General features: G+C 41.8%; 1 protein-coding gene and 1 long non-coding RNA gene across 2 annotated transcripts; both read left to right on the top strand.

The window, feature by feature from the left end:
- The first annotated feature begins 2,968 nt into the window (after positions 1 to 2,968).
- On the top strand, positions 2,969 to 6,603 carry LOC135641335 (multicopper oxidase LPR1-like). Its single transcript, XM_065156694.1, has 3 exons — positions 2,969 to 3,433; positions 3,809 to 5,269; positions 6,383 to 6,603. The coding sequence occupies exons 1-3, from the start codon at positions 3,206 to 3,208 to the stop codon at positions 6,434 to 6,436; spliced, it is 1,743 nt and encodes a 580-aa protein (XP_065012766.1). The 5' UTR covers positions 2,969 to 3,205; the 3' UTR covers positions 6,437 to 6,603.
- Positions 6,604 to 13,150: 6,547 nt separating this feature from the next.
- On the top strand, positions 13,151 to 16,194 carry LOC135640954 (uncharacterized). Its single transcript, XR_010497503.1, has 3 exons — positions 13,151 to 13,888; positions 13,997 to 14,139; positions 15,252 to 16,194. It is a non-coding gene; the product is annotated as an uncharacterized LOC135640954 (long non-coding RNA).
- Positions 16,195 to 17,468: the final 1,274 nt, after the last annotated feature.

The raw sequence follows: 17,468 nt of genomic DNA on the forward strand, positions 1-17,468 counted from the left end.
GAACAAATCCGAGAAGTCTAGGAGTTTGCCAAAGAAGCTTATCGGAACTCGCCAAGTAGATCGTCGCAAGTCCAGGAGTTTGCTAGAAGTCCGCCGGAGCATCGCCGAAGGTTCGTCGGATGTTCGTCGGAAGTTCGCCGGAAGCTCGCTAGAAGAAGCGATTGACGCACCGGAGCAAGTTGTAGTATAATGTCTTAAAATATCGTAGTTAGCATGATGATTAAGTTAGAAATGGGAGGTGATCCCATTAACTTAATCTTGGGATAATTGGGCCCTTGACAGACCCAAAATTGGGTCGAATGGATCAGCCCATTCGAACCCAGATTTCCTGGCTGGTGATGGCATCGCCCAGGAGCTCAGTCTCCCAGGAAAGCTGGGTGGTGGAACCACTCTTGTCAGGTGGTGGTACCGCCTGGGCTCAGTCTCCGAGCGAGGCTGGGCGGTGGTACCGCCCAATAATGGCGGTAGTACCGCCAGACCCCGAAAATCTGAGAGATGACAGTTTTGAGCTCCAAATTCAAACATGTTTGAGGCATATATATGCCCCACTCTTTCATGCATGAAAGAGCACCGAAATCTTGATCTTATTCTGTGATTTTTCGAACTCAAAAGTATTGTAAATGCCAAAAGTTATTCTCCCACTTTTCTTCCAAGTTTTGATTATTCAAGAGAGGAGTGAAAAATCTATAAGGGTCGTCTCCTAAGCCTGTCAAAAGGAGTGAAACTGTAAAGGGGTGGTTGGTCTTCGCCTATTGAAGGAAGGCCTCTAGTGGACGTCGGTGACCTCATCGGAGGAGGAAGCCAAAAGTAAATATAGGTCAAGATTGACCGAACCACTCTAAATCTCGGTTTGCATTTACATTCTGTTCTTTATCTTAACTGCAAACTGCCTCCATAGCTTTACTTCAACTACACTTAGCTTGATCTTAAGTTAAAGAACTTTCCGAATTGGTTTTCGCATCAAAATCATTTTTTTATCATACGAACGCAGTTTTAATCATCGAAAGTTTTTTACTGCACTAATTCACCACCCCCCCCCCCCCTTGTTAGTGCTCTTGATCCTAAAGAGACAAGTTGGAGGGTTTGTGCGGAAGAACATCATCAATCAGTTCAACATTTTGAGAGCCATCATCATTGACAACAATTCAATAATCACGAGTTCAAAGAATTTTATTCGTCTTTCCACATTCAATTAAGGTTCAGTTTGGTGGTTCACCTACAGGCTAATGGCCTGGTCGAGGTGATAAACCAAGTTATACTAGAGGAACTCAAGAAGCAAGTGGTGGTTGCAAAAGTTACTTAGGTTGAGGAGTTACCAAGCATCCTATGAGCCTTATGAACAACATGAAAGATTGGGTCAGGCAAGTCACCGTTCATCCTCATCTTCGGTACAAAGCAGTCATGGTTCCCGAGATGGTGCTCCCAACCCCTAAGTAGAGAGTTTCGATGAGGCCATCTCTAAGGAGGGACTTCGTGTGAGATCAAACCATACTGATGAATCCCAAGCTAAGTCACACTTGAAGATGCTCAACTATAAAGAAAGTCATTGCTTGATTCTACGACAAAAGTGTCCAGCCACAAGAGATCAACCTAGTCCTTTATAAGGCTGAGATAATTGACCCGACATACTCATAAGGAAGGACCAATCGAGGTAGTCCAAAATAAAACCTATCGTCTTGGAATGATGGAAAGGTTGCTGCTACCAAGGATATGACACATCCAACCTCAAAAAATTCTACTTGTAGTTCGAGGGGCCTCAGCTCGGGTAGACCGATTGAGAAGTCATACCAAAGGATCACATAAGAGATATGTACCGAGAAGCAACTTATAAAAATTCATGTATCAATGAACTTGTAAAGATTTGTATTTCTATTTCTAAAAAAAAAAGATGTTATACTATATGGATAAGGTATTACATCTATGCTCAAAAGTAGCCAACCCTAACAAAAAGCAAGATAAAAAGATAAAAATACATTATTCAACTAGAGGAGGGGCATTGCTTGAGGGGCATGCCGTGCACGAGGAGGATGTTAGAGCAGGAGTGCCCGAGGAGCCAATGCTGGGCAAGGACTTCAAGGTGTCATCGAAGAGAACCTCTAACTATATTGATATGTCTTTATCTATAGGGCAATTACAAAAGGAGATATGCACCATCTTTATCCCCCAAGTGCATCATGCTCTTCTTGAAGCCGACTAATGATTTATATCTCTCAATCGCTTCGACCTCTCTCTTCGATAATATAGTTACCTCGACCATCAGTTGCTCAGCTAACTCCATGATTCGAATGTCGCACTCCCAATTATGGTCTTCTTATAGATCGATCCTTAGGCGAGCACTTGAGTTACCTCCTCAATCATTTTTGGACTCTACACATACTGTCTAAAATTGAACGGAGTTGATAGAAACATTACCGAATATCACCATCATCAAAGCTAAATAAAATTATATAAGAATACTGATCCCCTAATTTGTAAATTTGAAAGGTTTTCTTTGAAAATGCTATAATTCTTAAAAGAAAATTTAGAGGTTGAGAAGAAGAAATTGAATTTTTGTTTTCTCATTTATTTATCCAAAGAAAAGAAATAAAAACAAACAAACAAAGCCAGAGAATGCCATACAAATGAGACAAGGAGGAATCTTTTTCCCATCTTTTTTCCTCTTGGCCAACACTGATTGCAACTAAAGCATCTTCCACTATTCTCATCCTCCCCCGTACCAATCCCTCCTTTTTATTTTTCTCCATATATATGTATAAATATTAGTTTGTAGAAAATAATATTAATTAAGGCATCATAATCATCAAAATATCTACTAAGAGATGATAAAAAATAACATTAAAATATGTTATCATACACTTATTTATGAATACGAAGTGGATGATTGCGACGACCAACGAGGACGAGTTGGAGGATCCCAAATCATACCTTTTAATAGCTTTCCTGCACTGAGCACCTGTATAGAAACTTCCCATAGAAATATCTCCATTCTACTTCTTCCCATTGTTGATTTGTCCGCTATAAATACGATTAATACGAGGAGAAACACGTACCAGACGTAGAGGAGGAGACAAAGAAGGCTACTGCTGCTGCTGCTTCTGCCTCCTTTTGTCCGCTTCTCTTCCTCTTCGCCTTCCTCATCATTCACCCGTCCCCTTTTTGCTCGATAAAGTAGCGGAGGAAGGAGTGGCGGGCAGATAAAGGAGCCATGGGAAGGCTTCCCTGCTCCGCCCTCCTTGTGCTTGCGGTGGCGGCCTCCTCCCTCTGGGGACCGAAGCAAGCGTCGGGCGACAGCGGGAAGGACATGCTCGACGTCTCCAAGCTCGAGAGGTTCGTCGACGAGCTCCCTGACATGCCCCGGCTGCAGGGATACGGCGTCAAGGATGACCTTTTGCTCCCCGGCAACCTCACCGTCGGCATGTACGAGAAGTTCTGGGTGAGTTCCCTTGCTCTTCTCTTCTCTTTTCTTCCCCGCTTTGTGCTCGTGGTAAGCGCACTATCCCCGATGGACGGCTGTGATCAGATCAACGTTTTCTGATCTCTAAAGTAAGGTTGACGTTTTATTTTGAGCAATAATTTCGAAAGAGTTATTGTTTATGATAATTAATTTATGTGTAGTTTTCTTATCCTAAAGATCGAGACAGTTTACCTTTGCATTGATGGCTTTGTTTCTTTATGCTTAAAACTAAGAAATAGTTATTATAATTATAAATAATAAGCATTCTATATTAAATCAACAACTAAATCATTTACGTTTTGTTATGCTTAAAATATTTCTTTTATTGTAATTTTGTGTCACACGTGAACTCAGAAATTCCACCGCGACCTGCCGCCCACACGCGTCTTCGCTTACGGGCTTAGCCAGGACTCGGCGACGGTGCCGGGCCCCACGATCGAGGCCATCCGAGGCGTCCCCACCCACGTGACGTGGACAAACCACCTCCCCCTTCGCCACATCCTCCCGTGGGACCCCACCATCCCCACCGCCAGGTCCAGCTCCGGCGGCGTCCCCACCGTCGTCCACCTTCACGGCGGCGTCCAACCCCCCGCCTCCGACGGCAGCGCCATCGCCTGGTTCACCGCCGACTTCGCCGCCGTCGGTCCCGCCTTCGCTGGCTCCTCTCTCGTCTACTTCAACCGGCAGCCACCCGGCTGCCTCTGGTATCATGATCATGCCATGGGGCTCACCCGCGCCAACCTCCTCGCCGGCCTCTTCGGCGTTTACACCATCCGCTCGCCGGAGCTCGAGCGGCCCCTCGGCCTCCCCTACGGCCCCACCTTCGATCGCTCCCTCGTCCTCTTCGACCGCGCCTTCCGCACCGACGGCTCCATCTACATGAACACCACCGGAAACAACCCCAGTATCCACCCGCAGTGGCAGCCCGAGTACTTCGGCACCGCCATCATCGTCAATGGCAAGGCCTGGCCCTTCCTCCGCGTCAGCCGCCGCCGGTACCGCTTCCGCATCATCAACTCCAGCAACGCCCGCTTCTTCCGCCTCTTCTTCTCCAGCGACTCCGGCCTCCGCTTTCTCCACCTCGGTTCCGACGCCAACTACCTCCCCCGCCCCGTCCACTCCCGCAAGTTCCTCCTTGCGCCGTCGGAGATCGCCGACGTGATCATCGACTTCTCGGAGGCCTCGGCCAGCGCCGTCGTCCTCACCAACGACGCGCCATACCCGTACCCCTCGGGCGACCCCACGGACGAGCTCAACGGAAAGGTGATGAGGTTCGTGATCGCGCCCGAGAGGGAGGACGACCCGTCGCGCGTGCCGAGGTGGCTGCTGACGCTGCCGCGGCCGTCGGTGCACCGGGCGGCTGCGACGAGGTACATCGCCATGTACGAGTACGAGACCGCCAGCGGGGAGCCGACGCACCTGTACCTGAACGGGAAGCCGTTCGAGGCACCGGCGACGGAGACGCCCAAGGCTGGGACCAGCGAGGTATGGGAGGTGATCAACCTGACGGAGGACAACCACCCGCTGCACATCCACCTGGCGTCGTTCGTGGTGCTGGAGCAGAGGGAGCTGGTGGAGCTGGAGGAGTTCAAGGCGTGCATGCATAAGGCAAACGACGCAGCGGCTTGCAAGGTGGAGGAGCACCTCAAGGGGGGGAGGCGGCGGCGCGTCCCCCGGTACGAGCAGGGGTGGAAGAACGTGTTCAAGATGAGGCCGGGAGTAGCGACGCGGATCCTGGTGCGCTTCGCCCCACTCGACGGTGGCACCTACGCTTTCGACGTCACAGCCGAGCCCGGATACGTCTACCACTGCCACGTAAGCTCTTTCCTCTCGCACCCATCTGTCTCTCTACTATTATTATTATTTTCTATTTCCATTTTTCTTTTATCTTTCTTGCCTTCTTTTAATTATATATATATGACTTGCTTATATTCATATTTAGATAATCTTAATTAATTGACTGTTAAATAGTTATTAAAATAGAAATTGATGTTTTTTTTACTTTGTTATATTTTTTTAGAAAATTATTTCGGATATTTTATAAATAAAATATAGTTGAAAGTAAATTAGTAACCATAATCATGGTTACTAATGATGAGCTAAAATCTTTTTGATGGATTACTCATTTAAGTATTCTTTAAATAAATCAAATAAAAAAGGAGGTCAAGTCATTGGGTAAGAGAAAGGAAGGGGATGGAGGGGGCTCAACCTCTGCATGACACTCTGTCTTCCATGAAGGAGGTCTGCAATCAGTGTCTTGGGAGAGGAGGAGACTCACATGTGATGTGTTTGTTTCCAGAATCTAATCCCGAGACGCTCACTATTGGCTTCTTATGTAGAAGCCATGGTTGTGTTTGTCTTCGGCCAGCTTTCACTGTGGACACCGAATGGAATATGCCATACTAAACATTACTGCATGGCCTGAAAGTAAATGATTTATCTTTGTTTTTCCGTAAGACATAGAAATTGGATGGAAAATGCTGCTTCTTTTTCTTAGTGATGGCAGCAAAAGATGTCCAAAAGAGATGACAAGCATTATCACGGGAAAGTGATGTGTGTCTGCACTTGATTGCTAATGTTCTTCAAAGTAGTGGACCATTGATGCTAAGAAGTTTGGTTGCTTAGTGCACCTCGCTATCCAGCACTGACAAGAATGACGAGGACTTCCATCCTATCAGTTCACAAGAAGATCTATGAGACCTTAACTCTCTCTCTCTCTCTCTCTCTGTGTCTTTTGTATTTTCTTTTATTTCTACTACTGCTTTTGTTGAAAGTGTGACTGGCAGCAGATCGAGCAAGAAGAAAGAGGCTCTGATAGAAGAATAATTGTAATGTTGATATGCTGCCACCTTTGAGGATTCTGATGTGAACCTTATTACCTGCTTTTGCTTTTGTGAGCTAAAACTAATAATTCCTTTGGCCTTTCAGATATTGGATCATGAAGACAATGTGATGATGAGGCCTTTAAAGCTTGTTTACTGATGAGGCAGCAGAAGGAAGCTGGTGGAGCAATGAAGGAAGAATGTGGCATCTGAAATACTAATGTTTACTTGACAATAGCTTCTGTGTTGGGACTAAAACTAGTCTGGCTGAAGTTGTTTAAAGGCCTTTTTTGTTCCTCAAGCGTTTTAAAGGTTCTCTTTCATGGAGTTAGTTGTCTATTAGGAACCATTGCTGGTTTGCCATGGATGAACTTAACTCATGACTACAAAGAGTAAAGGAGAAGACTAAGAGGTCTCTCTGATACTGATTAGATGAGAAGCTATCTGTGAACTCCACTGAATGAACTGAAGGACATAACTGAACCAAATCAAAAAGAGAGGATTTCCAGCAGTTCCACTCATCACCAAAACAAAAGAAACCATTAAAGTCAGAAGAAAATCATGAGAGTCCAGCAATGGAAAGGGAAAGAAAATATTTTTTTTTTCTTCCACTCCTAAGTGGGGGTTGTGCTGTGATGATATGATGGATGGTGATGATTCTGTGATCAGCTCCTTCTCCCTCTTCGTTCTGATCCACTAGTAGGACATCCAAGCTGAGCCATTTCAGCTTTCAATTCAGAAGAGGAGGACATCTCCATTTTCTGAGCCAGTGCTGATAGAGAAAGGCAAATGAAATGGTGGAAGAATAGGAACTACAAAATCCAGCGTGTTTCTTCCACAAATTTGTCTGGTTCATGTTGATTCAATCAAATCAAAAGATATCTATTAGCTTGTGATGAATTCCAATACCTTAGTAGATTCAATAATGAAGAGTGTAAAATACATGAATCTTGTGTTGCAATTTCCATTATTGAAGAGAATAATTATAGTTTAAGAAACATAGATAAATGTTAGGTAATTATCATTTGAAAATACTGTATAATTGGAAGGCCAATAAATATAGGCCAAAGACAGAGAGAACACCAAGTTTCTCCTTGGTGATTTGTTCCCCAACCCAAGTTCTTCTAACATCAGGCCACACACATCTAGCAACTCTTCTCTTTTGGCCCATATACTATTTATTTCCAATTTATATCCTATGTTGATGTTTCAAAAAGGAAAAATTAAAGTGAATAATGTTGAGCATAATGAAAAGGTATATCTCTTATTACATAGTATATAGTTGGAGAGCAACTGTGTTTGAACTTTAATTATAAGAATTTTAATTATATGTCGAATTGATCGGACTATTAACTAATAGGATAATGACTATCAACATTGTGTCTTAACCATTATTAATTATTATCAATTATTCATTATATGAAAAAGTTTAGATCCTTTTCAAGAATATATGGAACAGATAAATTGAGCCCATCTTATTAATGCAATTAATCTGACAATCCAGTGATGAGACTTGGTAAACTGAAACAAGCAGGCCAAGGATAGAACAGCTAAGCTTCTGCTAGCCTTGACAGGTATTGGAGACCGAGCTCGGCAAACATGGAGGACCAGCTTGCACTCCATTAACCTGCTTCACTTGGAGACTGCAGCAGAATGAGTGTTGGATCACAGGCTCTTCCACAGTCTCCCTCTCTTTGAAACTTGAGCTACTCCTGCTCTCTCAGCTCATTGCTATGATCACATCAGTTGCAGTCTCTAAGAGGAATGAGTACTGAAGCTGGAAGAGAAAGCTTTGTGTGCAGAAGAAGAGTGCACATATAACATGAGCACAAGGATAAGGTTGATCATCAACTTAATCAGTGACTATAAGGATTGCAGGTTAAGCTCTAATGCTACTACTCAAACCTGATGACTCCATTTACTAAGCAAAATCTTTAGAATGTCTTTTGTTTAACCTAATGTTCTTAGCTTAGATAAGCTTTTAGTGGCAGATGAGCTTCCATCTCTTAGCAATGGAAACTTACTTCTCTCTTACTTTCTGATGTCTTTTGTTTCAATCTTCTTTGATGAGCTCTGTGCATTGACTCCAAAAATTCTATTATATAACATATACACTAGCTAGTATTAGCAGATTTATATAATCCATATGAGTTGACTGAATTTTGACTTGAACACCAATGTTATATGCATGCATATTGCTCTGAAAAATGCTGAAATACCTGCCATCATACTTTTATGATTTGACCTGAATACATTGTTGATAACTTAAATGCAAACACAATTCATGTGTACTATCTGAATATATGATTTGACCTGAATATATTATAAAAAAAGTAATGCATAAATTTAATTGAATACACTGTTATAGGCTCCCTGCAAAGCATTGAATGAGCTAAATAAGTTTCTTATATTTTGAACTGTAAATGGATAAATCAGAGACAGCCATTATAATCAATTGCATAACTTGGCATAAACCAAGTGATAATGTGGTACATGTTTTCTTGAAGGAAAGTTACTAGTGATTTATTTTTTTCTAAAATAACCTGCAAGGATTACTGAATTTTTGATTGGCAGAAAACATTTTGGATCAACAAAATAATTTCATGATTTCTAGCCCTTACTAATTTTCATTACTAGCAGCTGGGACAAACCAAAAGCAAATATGAAAAGTAGAGTCAAATGAGTGTTCAAGTGTGTAAAGAAGCTTCTATGATTTGAAATTAGAGTACTAATAATTTAGCTAATATATGATCTTTGCATCTAAATAATCTCTCTCTCAAACACACACACCCACTTATTTAATTATTCTAATTTTATCCAATAATTTTTCATCACAGAAGAGTAAGGAGAGTAGAAGTAAATTAGAGTGCAATTTCAAGTCAATGGCCTATGCAGCCTATATAAATAACCTAAGGCGACCTCAGCTACCATACTACTACTGCCAAGAATCTTATGTGGATTACAAGCTTCCTCTTTTTCTAGTAGATAGCAAGTTTTGACGAGAAGTAAAGAGAACACAATTCCATCCTCTCCCTATAATTTACATGCAAGTCTTCCTTTAGCAATTCCCAAACTCCATCCTTTAGAATAAAGAGTTCGACACCACTGGAGAAGTGGTCAAAGGAAAGGAGAAAGAAGAAGAAGAAGAAGAAGATAATTCACTTATTGTGAAGGGGATCCGGGCAACTTGGCACTACTCGCTTGTTTTCATCCATGTCGGAAGCCGGGGACGCAACGTCGGGTGGCGCCGGTCTTCTCCCTATGACGGTCACCCTCTCCGGCACTCTCACCGCGCCGCCGCCGCCTGTCCTTGGACGAAGTATCGGAATTGCCACTGCTTGACAGCGACAGCAGCGGCAGGAGACCAAGATGGCGCACAACATGATCATCGCCAGGCAGAAGAGAGGCCTTCTCCTCCTCTTCCTCCTCCTCGTCTTCACGCACTCAGCTGCCGACAGCATCGATCACTAAGCTACTGTAACTTGCTGCTGCTGCTGCTGCTGCTGATGATGATGATGATGGTGATAAACTAGAGAGAAGCCATGAGAGTAGATGAAGAGAGAGGGCGGGATTTGTGGTCTTGTTTTAGTAGGGGGTGGGGGGTTGTCTCAATGCATGGCATGGCATGGCATGGCAATTGGCATTGTGGTTGCAGATATCAACCACATGGAGTACGGAGGCCCGCGTAGGACGGGCGCTGTTTGTCCTCATCTTTCTCTCCCCCTTTCTTTCTCCGATCGGAAATGGCCGGAGGACTGCCACGAGCGAGTCCATAAACAATCATGCTGATGTGATCGCTGCCTGTCCACCCCATGGCCCACGGTGGGGCTTTTACATGTGGAGTCACATGTCCGGTGGTTCATCTCCTGTCAAATTTGACACAGACATGTCGAGTTCCCACCCAATGCTGACACCCATCCCAGTCCAAAAGGCATTTACTTTGGAGAAAACTGTCGCAATCATTTTGGAGGCGATGATGGAAAACCACTGCAATCATCTTTTTCTTGAGCTCTGAATCACTCGCAACAGCTGCGGCTCAATCTGAGACAACAGTGATCTCATGATATACGCAATCATTTTTTTTGGTGTTAGGAGAGAACGCTGCAATCATCTTCTTCTTTAGCTCTGAATCGCTCGAGCAAAATGCTGCCTCAATCTGAGATCTCATGATACACGCAATCATTTTGTAGGTGTTTGTAGAAAACACTGACTGCAATCATCTTTTTCTTGAGCTTTGAATCATTTGCGGCTGTTGCAGATGGTGATCTCATGATACATGCAATCATCTCGGTGTTGTTAGTAGAATACACGGCAATCATCTTTTTCTTGAGACTCGAATCATTTGCGGCTGTAGCAAATGCTGGCTCAAAGTGAGATAAAGAGTGATATCATGTCACATCTTCTTCTTAAGGTTTGAATCATTTGCAACAGTGGGAAAAATGCTGGCTCAAAGTACTGAGCCGATTGAAGGTGATCCCATGACATCGCAATCATTTTGGAGGTGTTAATAGGAAACACTGCAGTCATCTTTTTCTTGAGCTTTGCATCATTTGCAACTGTAAGAAAATGTTCTACAGCTGTCATAAATGCTGGCTCAAAGTGAGATAGCAGTGGACTTTGAAGTGTTAGCAGGAAACACTGCAACCATCTTTTGCGTGAGCTCTGAATCCATTTGCAACTGCTGGCTCCAAGTGAGATGACAGTGATCTCATGCCATTTTTGGAGGTGTTGGTAGAAAACACTGCATCCATCTTTTCCTGGAGCTTTTGAATCAGTTGCAAATGCTGGCTCAAAGTGAGATACAAGTGATATCATGACACTGCAACCATCTTCTTATGGAGCTTAATTGGCATCTTAAATAACCATTAAAGACCTTCCTGACCACATGAATCTGCCTCACACACTTGCACTGACGATGTTATCTTTTACCTTCCACTGGTGTCTGTGGATGCAGAGGACTAAATCTTTTCAAAGATGGGAAGAAGCAGTGAAGACAAAAGTTTGGCAGGCCTTCACCTTCCTTGGCCCCTGGCGGGGTATAATAAGAAAGTGATTTGAAAGGCAGTCCTGAAGACGACAATGTCTTGGCATGAAAGATGAGTTTGTGTCATCCTGAAAGCCAACACTGCCACCGAGCCTTTCTCCCTCAACTGGGAACCTCGTGGGGGCTTCTCTTCTCCCCCTCTGCCACCCAATCTCTTTGGCCCCTTGTGCTCGTCCACTTCCCTCTTTTGCTCCTTTCAGATATCCTTCTCTTCCTGCAGCAGCAAAACCCCACTACCCCGGTGTTGTTTGTGTTTTGCACCAACATTAGTCTATAATACCTCATTTGCTTTGGTGCTTCAGAAGAAAAGATACACAGACACACATCTATGATTGCCGTGACTTTGGCCACATGGTTTTGTCTTTGAATTCCTTGGAAGAAGAAAGTCCGTGGGACTCTCAGTTGTGAATCTAAAACCTACTTTTGGAGTCCCACTGACATGATATATGAACATGAAAACTGAGCTTATGCATGCCCAGACTAGGCCAATCTTCTCTGGAAGAAGGATGAAGACATAATAGACTCTCGATTCAGTTCCTATTCATGAAAACTCCAAGTGAGCTACCTGCTCAACAAGTGCAGAAATTATTAGCAAGTTTTGGCAGATCAATGTTTCATGTTACAGAAGCATTTGTTGCAAGCTCTCGTGGTGTATGACTTTTAGTAGAGCATACCACCTCTTTATTTCTCCAGCTCTCTACACCGATTCCTTTTCTCCTCTCTGCTACCACAAAACTCTGATCAGATGAATCAACTTTTGTCCATTCCTTCATCAGGATTCATTTTTCTGATCGCGTCAGTCAACTCGAAATATCGCAAGCATAAAACCTCAGATTGTTCTGCCATTCCACTGAGACCTTCCAAGTACAAGATTCCTTACAGCCTCCTCCACCCCTTGTTCCAAAGCAGATCGGGAGACAAGAAAAGAACAAAACAAATGCATCCTAACACAATCTGAGGCACATCCAACTTCTGACAATGATCCTGTCATTTCCTTCACTTTATGAAAACACAATCTTTAATTAAATTCATGGACAAAAGGGTGGGTTGTAACTCTTCAGATTTTTGTTGCATCACAGATTGCAGATTGAATAGTTAGCAGCACTATCTTTCACTAATGATCATGATGATTAATGGCCATACATTTCACACCAATTCTCTTTACTTTTTTTGCTTACTAATCTTGTTTGGTAAAAAGAAAAACAAATTCCTAGAAACATTAAATAAAATGTATATATATACATATCTATCCCCTTCAAAGTCAATAATTTTCGTATTTATCCGGCTAATTATTCTCTATTAGTTGATCATTAATTATAATTATAATTTTTATTAATACTAGGTGGTTAATGGGTTAATATCTTGATATTTAAAGGGAGACACATACTATATTAACATATATAAAAGGCAAATATGTAATTTTTCAAACTGGAGAAGGTTAGATATGTACTAAGCCCTTCAGACCTGTTATAGATATTTTTGAAAATAAAAAATATTATTTTATTATTTATAACTCCAGTATTAATGATTTTATTATTATTATTATTTTCACAACCTCGAAAAAGAAAAAGAGAGTATTTATATTTATTTACAGTAATTTTAAAATATTAAAAAGTTTTAAAATAAAATTATAAATAATAAAAAAATGTAAATAAACTCTAACAAAGAATGAGAAGGTTACCCATCGACGAAATATTGAGGATTTGTAACAAAAGTAGCAGCATCAAACATGATACAACTGTCTTTCTCTTTTGACACGTGTGCGGAATAAACCCTGTCCCCACAAATCCTGTCTTCCTCCTTCGGCAACTCACAGCACCAGCCAATTCCTCTCTCTCTCTCTCTCTCTCTCGATGCGCGCGCGCACACGCACACAGGAACGTCGGTCAAAGATGACGGACGGCAAACACGCCCTTCGTGGCCCTCCCGGCTGGGTCGCTGCGTCCCCTGCGCTTTTTTGGCTGAAAAGAAGCATCTTTTCCATCCAAGTGTCGCATTTCACCCTCCAAATCTTTTTATGTTGAAGAAAATGCTGCTCTCACTCTCTTCCGTCGAAGCTAGTGGAGCTTCCAACGTTCCTGCTGCTGCTGCTCTGTTTTATTCTCTTTCTCTCACCTGCTGATGCCAGGAAGGTTGGGCTCTGTCACATCCTTTGCGCTTTGGGTTAGATTAACCGGTTACAGTTCTCAAAGATCGACCTTTTCCTCTCTTTCCTGATTCATTTCCATAGATATTTCGGTCTTTGAGGTGCCAACTTTTGTCTGCAAGCCAACCTTTTACTAACAGGTAAACAGTGTCTTGTGGAGTGGTTTTTCTTCATCGCTGTTGTTTTGGGTCTCTCCAGCATCTGTTCTGAACTCTCCCCGTCACCGAACGGTTTCAATGCTTCTCTATTTACGACACTAGTGGTTTCTGCTAAAGGAGGCGTCTCCCTCCCGAGTTCCGGAGTCGCAGAAACAGGGTTTCGGCTGGTTTTGGCGTGGTCCGGAAGAGGAGGTCGTGATCGTACAGGTTGCCGATGCCGGACCGTCTGCGGCTCGGATCGGCGATCAAGCACAACTCTTGCAGGTACAGCTGTGGGTTCTTTTACTGGAGAGGAAGTCCACTTGCAATTGATGCATTTCTCAGGTTTGATGGCTGATTTAATTGACTTAAAACTCTAAAATTATCTGACAGATTTCGATGCCCGATTTGATGGAGAATCCCATTGCAGTTTGACAGCCCAAGATGTGCGAAGATGATAATTGGTCGATTGCAATGTTTTCTAAGAAATGGAATTACATATATTTATCGCGAAATTCAGAGAATTAACAACAAAGGTGAGAATTATTACTTGTCAAACTTTGTTTCCTCAAGTTCCAGAGTCATAACAAGAATCTAACAAGAAAAGGAAGGAAAGTTGAGGATATATCAAAGATTTGTGAGGTTCTTCTCATGACTTTTTGATAAAAGATTCAAAAGTAACTCAAGCTCGGTCTTAAATAACTTTAATAATGTTCTGTTTTATCTACCAAGGCAATCAGATTAAGGAGCATTTATTTGTCTTCCCTGTTAAATCTTTTTCCTCTGCCACTGTGTTGGATTTGTTTTCTCCCAATTTTCTTACTCAAAATGTGCATGATTAGTGATTAGATTGTCATATTACTTCTTGAAACATGGGTGATTTTTCCTGCATTATTAATTAGCAGAAGCTGTTCCTGTGGTTAGCTATTCAGATTCCCTTGCTTGATCTACTCCAAATTTAACTAAAACGAGAATTGTTTATGAGCTTATTATCTTCAGCATTGTTCAATGTATAAAAGAGCCAATTACTAAAACTTCTTTTGCGGTGGCCTTACCAGGTGTTATCAAGATCTATAAAGCTGTTAGATTGGCTAATTATGGTCACTGTCATGGAGTCTATCTTGTATGAGTATGCTAGTTCTGGCTTGGATGATTATTTCAGATCTGATTTAAGGAGAAAATCTTTGGGGAAATGTAATCCATGTAGGTCGTTATAGATACCGTAGTTACTCCAAGATGTTAGGACATCATGTAAGAATTGCAAACTGTTTAGCAGTTGAAACTAACAGAAAACAATATCTATGTTTCGACGACCTCTACTGCTAATTTTGTTGTTCATGTGGTTCATTTTGCATTTCAATGACTTCAAATCTTTTCTTTTGGGGTGTTGTCCCCCGTTACTATTAATATGATAGACAATTACTTAAATATACCCTGTTGGTATTGTTGTTGATGTTGTCATCATAAACTTGAATAAGCTAAATTTGTGCTGCTATGTTAAAGTGCTGTTATGCATTTGTTTCATATTCACATTATCATGCTTTATGTTTCATCTTATGCAATTTATAGAATGCAACCTTTACTGTCTTCATCTGATGTGCCTCATTTATTGTATATTTAGTCTCCTTATATCACTCCTGCCCTTTAGTTAGATGGAGGACAATGTCTATTGTTGCAATTGTTCCCACTGTTCTGACGGCAATTGGGGTTATGATCTTATAAACCTTTCCTCCTTGTGCATCCAACCTCTATGTCATCTCCTGCATAACAGCAAGGGAAGCTTTTCAGGCTGAAACAGCTATTTGCAAGATGTGTCCATGGCAGCTTATGATTTTACAACAGCTATGCTCATACAACAATCAAGAACAGATACAGATTATGATTTTACTATAATCATAAACACAGTAATGCGTGCCCGAAAGATTATCTTCCCAAATACTTTTTCTCTTAAGTAAACATGTTCTACAAACTTGTTTGATTAACTTGAATCTCCCTGCACAAGTTTCCAGTTTTTTTATCAGTCTTTGCTTTTTGAGCATAGTGAACAAGTTTGGCAAAAGTATGCCTTCTTGCAGTTCTTGTACATATCTGGCAATTCGTGGAGACTAAGCGCCGGTCTTTGAAAGAGATCGAGAGTGCTCTTATTGCAGCAGGTTGATATAAGATTACCCAAATCATTCTGCCAATGAGAAATTTGTCCTTTTGGGTTTTCAAAAGCTTGGGCATATCGAGGATAATGTAGTCCTGACTCAAGTAATTCAAACCTGATGGCCCTCAAAACTTTAGAGAGGGAGAGAGAGAACTTGGCATTTGTTCTAATTGAAAGTCTTATTCTCAGTCATAAGGCTTATTGCAGTAATGTGAACTGAATGTATAGTCTGTCCCAAAGACATGGATTGGACTCAATCGTCAAGTTTCAAACTGCAGTTTGATTGAAACTGTGAGCTTGCAAGCTTTGTCTGCACATCAGAATGTATAGCAGCTACTGCTACTTTTGTTGTCTGCTCTCCTGGTCAGTTGACCAATTCTTATTTGGTCAAAAGAAAATAATACACTTTTGTTTGTTCTAAGTGATCTTGTGCTTATGCTAAGTCTTTTTGAGAGGAGTTGATGTTATTAAACTAATTTGAGATTTTGTTGTGAAAATAATTTGGAAACTCATCTTCAACTGTTTGTAGCAATCATTCTTTCTCTGCAGACAAACTATATTTTGATCATACTGAACTTCCCAATTATGCCAAGCCTCTTCTACTTGGCAAAAGTAAACATGGAAGTCAATTCTGGTGTTCTTAATTCTTGTGATGTGTTTTGACACTGTGTGGTTCCTAATATAAGAATATGATTCTGGTCAACATCACATGTGAATGCACACTCAAGAATTTGAAGCCCCATCACCATCAGTTAGTATGTCTTCCTCACAAACATAGCATCAAAACCATGAACATCACATGAACTTTGAAAGCTCCTACATTCATTATATAGATTTCTTTTCCAAAACATGAACAACACAAGGATCGGCACGGATCGATTTTTAACTTTTTTAATATTTTTAATTAATATTGATCATAATTAATTGATGCACCGTCCAATATGTACCGATCCGATAGATCACCTTGTCCCCTAGGAAGGACTGAACCTGGATCATCTGACTTCTGATGACAGTAAAAGTCGTGATGGTCTCGATCATTCATACCGGAATTCCAACTTTCTAGTGAGAAAACATGAAACCGATGTATCGTTCATTCGTTTGTCTGACTTGACTGAATCTTTTAGGCAAACCCAGTAACACGGAAACACAAAGAATTGAATGCAGTTCGTAGATGCAGATCACGTGGACATACACATCTTGTTGGTGTTATCGTCCATGTCGTGATCACCTGACAACAAGATGTTATCAAGAACGAACCCACAGGAACACGGAGAGCCAATTCCGCGTCTTTCAAGTCTTCTGCTTGCAACTGTGTCCGCGGGAATTTCCATCCTCGTCAGTCGTCGTCTTCTTCTTCTTCTTCTGCTCAGGAACTGGTAGGTCAACTCCGTCATGGACTTCTCCTCCTAGCATGCAGCGATATTATATGACGGGAGAGAGCGGAAGTCAACGCCTCTATACAGTATTTGTGACTGCCGTAAGATCTAGAAAGGAACAAATGAGAAGAACAGAGAAGTGGATCTTACTGAATCGACCATTAATAGAGACAGATAGTGCATGTTCTTGTCAGGGAAACACCTAGAGTGTTGGAACTAGAGCAATGCAAAATGACAAGTCTTCTGATACTGAAAGCTCGTCAACTCCATTTGGAGTTGTGTAAGCTTATAAATTATAAGCTTGCTATTAATAACCTATTTTCTATTTCTATTGGTAGCC

This window comes from Musa acuminata, chromosome BXJ3-6, assembly GCF_036884655.1.
Source record: "Musa acuminata AAA Group cultivar baxijiao chromosome BXJ3-6, Cavendish_Baxijiao_AAA, whole genome shotgun sequence".
Lineage (NCBI taxonomy): Eukaryota > Viridiplantae > Streptophyta > Magnoliopsida > Zingiberales > Musaceae > Musa > Musa acuminata.